The sequence below is a fragment of the Papio anubis genome, chromosome 17 (genome assembly GCF_008728515.1).
Source record: "Papio anubis isolate 15944 chromosome 17, Panubis1.0, whole genome shotgun sequence".
NCBI lineage: Eukaryota > Metazoa > Chordata > Mammalia > Primates > Cercopithecidae > Papio > Papio anubis.
The window spans coordinates 48,764,472-48,771,148 of NC_044992.1; the positions used below are offsets into that span (position 1 = coordinate 48,764,472).

The 6,677-nt window shown below is 53.8% G+C and overlaps 1 protein-coding gene across 1 annotated transcript; it reads right to left on the reverse strand.

The window, feature by feature from the left end:
• Window positions 1-1,782: 1,782 nt before the first annotated feature.
• On the reverse strand, window positions 1,783-6,419 carry KRT14 (keratin 14). Its single transcript, XM_003912986.5, has 8 exons — window positions 5,751-6,419; window positions 4,414-4,496; window positions 3,697-3,853; window positions 3,230-3,391; window positions 3,021-3,146; window positions 2,705-2,925; window positions 2,565-2,611; window positions 1,783-2,040 (listed from the first exon to the last, which is right to left on the reverse strand). Exons 1-8 carry the CDS (start codon window positions 6,282-6,284, stop codon window positions 1,943-1,945), a joined length of 1,428 nt encoding a protein of 475 aa, XP_003913035.2. The 5' UTR covers window positions 6,285-6,419; the 3' UTR covers window positions 1,783-1,942.
• Window positions 6,420-6,677: the final 258 nt, after the last annotated feature.

Sequence of the window (6,677 nt, forward strand, 5' to 3'; positions counted from 1 at the left end):
AGGAACCAGAGTCCAACACCCCCAGGAGTATCACAAAGGCCCTCACCACACTAGGGTCCTGTACCCTCTAGGGCCCTCAAACCCACCTCTTCTCATTCTCTGAGGAAGCACCCTCAAACCTTCCTCCTTCCTGAGTTGTCCCCTGCACCCCTGAAACTCTAGTACTTCACCTCCAGGATGGCCCATCCTCACCCAGGGATCACCCAAGGTCAACCTTTTTGATGACAAAACTTAGGTTAAAAGATATCCCAGAGTTTCGGAAACACAAAGCAGTCCTCTTTTTCCTGGGGTGGAGGTAGGAACAAGAGAAACCAACATGTCTTCATTCCTTTTCCTAATAACTCACCCCATTACCATTTATAGGGTGCTGACTATATGCCAAACACAATGCCAAATTCATTGCCTGCATGAGGTCATTCACTCTTGTATCAGCCTTATGCAGTAAAGGTGTTTATTCCCTACCTTGTGAAAGAGGAATGTGGGGTTCAGTACCCTGCCCAAACTCTTCAAGGCTATTCAGCGTAGGAGCCAGGACTCCAACCCAGCTAGTCTGATTCAAAAGCTCAGGCTTTTAGATCCCTTGCCCAAATTTAGTCTTTTTTCAGTCTCTCCCCTACCGTTGACTCCCCCTACAAGTTTTATTCACGCAGTCCAATGAATGAGCTGTTGAAACTGACACAGGACTAGTCAACTCTTTCCTAGCTGGGGGCAGTGAGCCCCACCCACCTCTGGAATCTTCACCACTTATTAGGGTGAGGCTCCTTCCCTTCCCACTCCTTTTCTAGCCCCCCAAAGAGAAGGAAAGGCATTCCCCACCCAGAGGAGGCTCCTACAGTCCTGGCTCTTAAGGTATAGTCACTCATTGGATTCTTGTATCAACCTCAAGAAGCAGGGCTCAGCATCCTTACTATACAAGTAAAGACACTGAGACTCAGACTTCCCAAGCTCACATCTATTACAGAACAGAGCCAGGGTTAAAAACCAGTCTATTCCCAAACCCTCTAAAAATGCTCTCATCATGGATGGATAATCACCATGCCCTAGAGATAGTTTACCCAGTATCGCCAGCACAGCCATGCCTTGAGCCAGCACTATGCCAGGCCCTGTACATTCTTCCAGTGAATTATCCCAACAAACCCATGAGGTAGGTACTATCATTATGCCCCTTTTACAGAAATGGAAGCTGAGGCTGGGAGATGGTCATCAACTTGCCCTAGGTCAACCAAGTGTAAGAAGGATTAGATCCAGTGCCGGAGGCAAGAGAAGATGGGGTGGAGGGAGACAAGAATGTCAGGAGAGTTTGAGTTCCTACCTTCGGTTCATGGACCTCCAGTAAGGAGCTCTAGGAGACCCCTGAACCCTATGACATTGTATGCAAATGTATGTATGCTTATTTGAAGGTAGAGGACAAAGGAAAAATCTATAGCTTTCAATATTCTCCAAGGAATCCCTGATCACAAAAACATTAGGAATCCTTAACCTAACATAGTGCCTAACATAGAGGCACTCAATATCTAGTGAATGAATAAACACACATGACAATGAGTGAGTAAATGAATGAATATCCCTCCATATCCTAGGAGACACCACATAACCTGGTACACACATCTGTCTGTGTCTTCTGAGATGGCGAAAGATATCCTGGGATCTGAGCCCAATCCACCCCCAGGACCTTTCTCCCAGTTCCAGGGGCCATAGCCAGGTGCCATGACAAGCTCCAGAGATGCTTCTCCCACTTTCTCCCCACCCCCACTCCTAACAATGACCAGACAGAGGCGAGAATTATGCAACTCAGATAATGAAGCTGTATTGATTGCCAGGAGGGAGTGAGGGTGAAGCAGGGTCCAGGTGTGAAGTGCTTAGGGGTTAGGAGAGGGGATCTTCCAGTGGGATCTGTGTCCCACACGGGGGGCCTCCTAGGCCTGAGCGGGACTGGGCAGCCTCAGTTCTTGGTGCGAAGGACCTGCTCGTGGGTGGACACCACCTTGCCATCGTGCACATCCATGACCTTGGTGCGGATCTGGCGGCTGGAGGAGGTCACTGGGGAAGAGGCGGGAAGAGGACGTTACCAGAGGTGAACAGACAATGGACTCATCAGAAGTAAGGAGGCCAAGAAGGTGAGGAAACTCAAACTCTCCCCGTTGTCCTCTCCCCTGATTACTGCTTCACTCCCTGCTGTTGCCCAAGCACTGATACCGTCAACACTTTTCTTTCAGACTAGGGCTCCCAAAGGTCAGAGACAGAGTCTTTGTCCTCAGATTAGAGCTTCCTAAGAGCTCACACCCGGCTGGTTCCATCCATATGCAGGGCCCTGTTCCTGGTGCTGACCACCACAGCAATGGGATCTGCCACAGACACCAGGAAGAAGTAAGAGGTGGGGGCTGCCTCTCCTAGCCCTAAGGAGAGTTTGGAAAATAGCTTCTTCCACCCAAGGAGGTTCACAAGGGAAACTGGGTGACAGCACTAGAGCTCAGCCCTTCACAGAGCCCCTAGCCAATGCCTAGACCTGCTTGGAGTACAGAGGGTGGCCTGGAGCCCAGGCCTGCAGAGGAGGAAGGTCTTACCGTCTCTGGATGACTGCGAGCCAGAGGAGAACTGGGAGGAGGAGAGGCTGTGAAGACAGAGAAGGGCAAGATCATTAGATACATGGTGGGGCCATGAGAGTGCCACGGCGGGACAGACTAAGGGGAGGGCCAAGACTCACTGGGCATCCTCGCCCTCCAGCAGGCGGCGGTAGGTGGCGATCTCCTGCTCCAGCCGTGTCTTCACGTCCAGCAAGATCTTGTACTCCTGGTTCTGCTGCTCCATCTCGCAGCGTAGCTGGGCCAGCTGTTCCTCCACGCTGCCAATCATCTCCTGAATCTGGGCCAGCTGCATGCAGTAGCGGCCTTTGGTCTCCTCCAGGCTGTTCTCCAGGGATGCTTTCTGTGAGGGAGAGAAAGGGAATCAAGGATGAGTGAGTGTGGCCGTTCTCTCCCTGCCAGTCCTGGGCGCACCACCGTGCCTGGCACTATTCCTACCATGCTGAGCTGGGACTGCAGCTCAATCTCCAGGTTCTGCATGGTGCGCCGGAGCTCCGAGATCTCGCTTTTGCCGCTCTGCACCAGCTCGCTGTTGGTGGCCACCTCGCGGTTCAGCTCCTCTGTCTGCAAAAAAGAGAACGCCGTTCACACCAGAAGGCCCCAGAAGGCAGGTGGTCTGGGTTCCTTCCACCTCAAATGACACCCACCTTGGTGAAGAACCATTCCTCGGCATCCTTGCGGTTCTTCTCTGCCATCTTCTCATACTGGTCACGCATCTCGTTCAGAATGCGGCTCAGGTCCACGCCAGGTGCAGCGTCCATCTCCACGTTGACATCTCCACCCACCTGGCCTCTCAGGGCATTCATCTCCTGTACAGCCAGGGACAGTCCACAGTCAGAAGTTCCACCATGGCAGCGGATTGGGGTTCCTTAGTCAGGCCTGAATACTGCCCTCCCACCATCACAATTCTGTCTTGACTCTCCCTTGTCTCTCTCTCTCTCTCTCTCTCTTTTTTTTTTTTTTTTTTTTTGACAGGGTCTAGCCTTGTTGCCCAGGCTCCTGGGTTCAAGCGATCCTCCCGTCTCAGCCTCCCAAGCAGCTGGGACTATGGGCACGCACCACTGTACCCAGCCTCCCTGTGCTTCTTTTAAGCTGGCTTTTCCATAGTTCTCACCTCCTCGTGGTTCTTTTTCAGGTAGGCCAGCTCCTCCTTCAGGCTCTCAATCTGCATCTCCAGGTCAGCTCTGGCCAGGGTCAGTTCATCCAGCACCCTGCGCAGGCCATTGATGTCGGCCTCCACACTCATGCGCAGGTTCAGCTCTGTCTCATACCTGGAATGACCCCAGAGAAAAGGAATGAGACACCCACCCTGACCACAGTGAGGGCTTTGTTCTCGTCTCCCTGCAGCTTCTCCCAGAGCAGGTGCCTTGTGGGTGGTTTAAGGAGCCGATCCTGAAAATGGCATGGTGGAACACAGTGCCCATTGATTGCTCAGGTATGAACATTCCTGGGGCCTGGGGATAAGGCAGTTCGTCTTGCTGCAGAATTCAGGAGGGGGTTGCACTTCTAACTTCAGCCAACAAATAATGTGTAAGTCCTCCAACTATGTTCCTTCCTATACTTCAAGGGCAGTTGGGGAAGTGGAAAGTGCCTCTCCCTAAAGCAGCGGTTCTGAAACCTGGCTGTGGACCAGAATCACCCAGGTAACCTGCTATAAATAGCTGAATCAGAACTCCAAGGGTGGGGCCCAAGAGTCTTATTCTTTTATAAGCACCCCAGGGAGTTTTCATGCAGCTATCCTGGCACTGGCTAGTTCTATTTGGGAAACACTGCTCCAAAAATGCCCTACTTTGGGGACACTGGGTGTTCTGGCCCACCATTGCAAACTCACTTGGTGCGGAAGTCATCCGCGGCCAGACGGGCATTGTCAATCTGCAGAAGGACGTTGGCATTGTCCACTGTGGCCGTGAGAATCTGCAGGTTGGAAAGGGCACAGGTAATTTGTCAAATGAACTTCACAAGCTGGACTTCACTGTAACCTATGTTAAGCTCTTGCTTCATGTTCTTGCCTGAATTCCCCTCTTCCCCCACAAAACTTGACCACAACAGCCTAAAGGAAAACCCCAGATGCCCCAAGCCTGTCCTAAGACTTTGCTAACTCCTGGTCACCGACGGGGTAGATGCAGTCCGGGGCTTAGAATCAAATGCCCATGAGTTCTGGCCCCAGTTCTGCCACTGACTTGCTGCAAAATCTGATGGATCTTGAGGTTTCAAGTTCCCCACCTCCAGGTGAGGAGAATAATCTGAGGCTCCCTAGCCCTCCTTCCTGAGCTGGCCTCTCTTCTCTCTGTATCAGCCAGCCCTGCCAGTCCTCTGCAGATATGCACATTCCTTTTCAAGCTTACAGGCCATGGGACTTCAAGTGGAACTTTCTCAAGAGATAAAACCCAACTGACACAGGGGATTAGAAAAGAGGACTCAGGGGAAGAATAAGAAGATATATTGGCCCCTGAGTCTGGTTAGAGTTCCCTACCTCATCATTGAATTTCCCTAATCCATGCAAGGCATTAGAGCCCAGCAGACTCCCGCAGGGAGGGCTCCCGGGTGATGTGGGAGAAGGGGGCTGGAGTCAGAGGGCACAAGCCTGCCAGGCTCCCTCTGTGCAGGGCACATCAAGGGGCCACACTGATTGTCTCTGCAGGCTCTCCATGCCCGCCTGGCTGTGGGGAGGGGCCAGCCTCTACCAAGGCTTATGGGCGGCGGCAGCCACAGCCCAGACTAGTGAGCTAATGAGCGGTTTGGATGTCTTGCCTGGTCCCGTTAGAGCCTCGCTCCTTCCCCGTGCTGGAGAACAAGTAGCTGCCTCCTGTGCTGGAAGGTAGGGCACAAGGGCCCCAGCCTTGGCTCCGCCATTAATTTGCTATGTGACCTACAGCTGGTCACAGCACCTCTCGAAGCTTCAACTGCTTCCTCTATAAAACGTAAGGACAGGAATCACTGATCTCACATGGTCTGAGGATTTGAGATCAGAAGGGGATGAGGAGGCTGGGGAAGGGAGAGCATCTTCTCACTGATCAGCTCTTAGGGCATCCAAGACCTCGAAAGAAGGGATCTGGGTGGGGTGGACTCTGTCCTACAGACAAATCTTAAGGTGTCAGTGGCCTGGGGCATCTATTGTTCCCAGAAGGAGCTAGCGGGAATGGCACCTTCTGCTGCCCATTCACCCACCTTGTTCCTTAGGTCCTCAATGGTCTTGAAGTAGGGACTGTAGTCTTTGATCTCAGCGGGCCGCTGCCTCTGGTACCAGTCGCGGATCTTCACCTCCAGGTCGGCGTTGGCCTCCTCCAGAGCACGCACCTTGTCCAGGTAGGAGGCCAGGCGGTCGTTGAGGTTCTGCATGGTCACCTTCTCACTGCCCACCAGAAGCCCATCACCAGCAGCAAAGCCACCACCAAAGCCACCACCCAAGCCACCACCCAAGCCACCACCCAAGCCAGCACCATATCCTCCCCCGAAGCCACTACCAAAGCTGCTGCTGCTGCTGAAGCCACCGCCATAGCCGCCCCCCAGCCCGTAGGCTCCCCCAGAGGAGAAGCGGGAAGAGGAGACAGACAGGCCCCCGCCGTAGGTGCTGGGGGCGCGGCAGGACCCTCCAGCCAGGACGGAGGAGATGCGGCTGGAGCCGCCCCCGATGCCGCCCCCGATGCCGCAGGAGCCCTTCATGGAGCTGGAGGAGGTGAACTGGCGGCTGCAGGTGGTCATGGTGCCAAGGAGGGAGGTGAGCGAGCGAGCAGTTGGCTGAGTGGAGAGAAGGTGCTCGGGTAAACTGGAAAGGGATGCGAGTGCTTTATACCCATGGGTAGGGGGCGGGCCTGGCACTTTCCATTCCCCTTGGCTTTCATCACCCACAGGCTAGCGCCAACTCCCAGGCAGGTCCCTCCTCTCCTCCGCCTCATCATGTCTGTCATATTTTACTGGAAACTCATTGTTTGGGGTGTTTTGGGCTTTCTTGTCCCGCCAGGCGTGATTCACGGGGGGAGGTGTGGGCCTGCAGGCTACACTTTCCCATCGGGCCCTGGGAGTCCCAGCCTCAGGAACCCACACACTGGGCTAAGCCAGGGTGACAGAGAGCAGGGCCTCTGCACCTTAAACCTG

Bases quoted from the DNA above. Each gene is read 5' to 3' on its own strand.
- KRT14 (XM_003912986.5), bottom strand. From the start codon at position 6,284: ATGACCACCTGCAGCCGCCAGTTCACCTCCTCCAGCTCCATGAAGGGC. The intron at 2,926-3,020 runs GTAGGAATAGTG...TCTCCCTCACAG, and splicing joins TGCAGTCCCAGCTCAGCATG to AAAGCATCCCTGGAGAACAG. The intron at 2,612-2,704 runs GTGAGTCTTGGC...CTGTCTTCACAG, and splicing joins CTGGAGGGCGAGGATGCCCA to CCTCTCCTCCTCCCAGTTCT.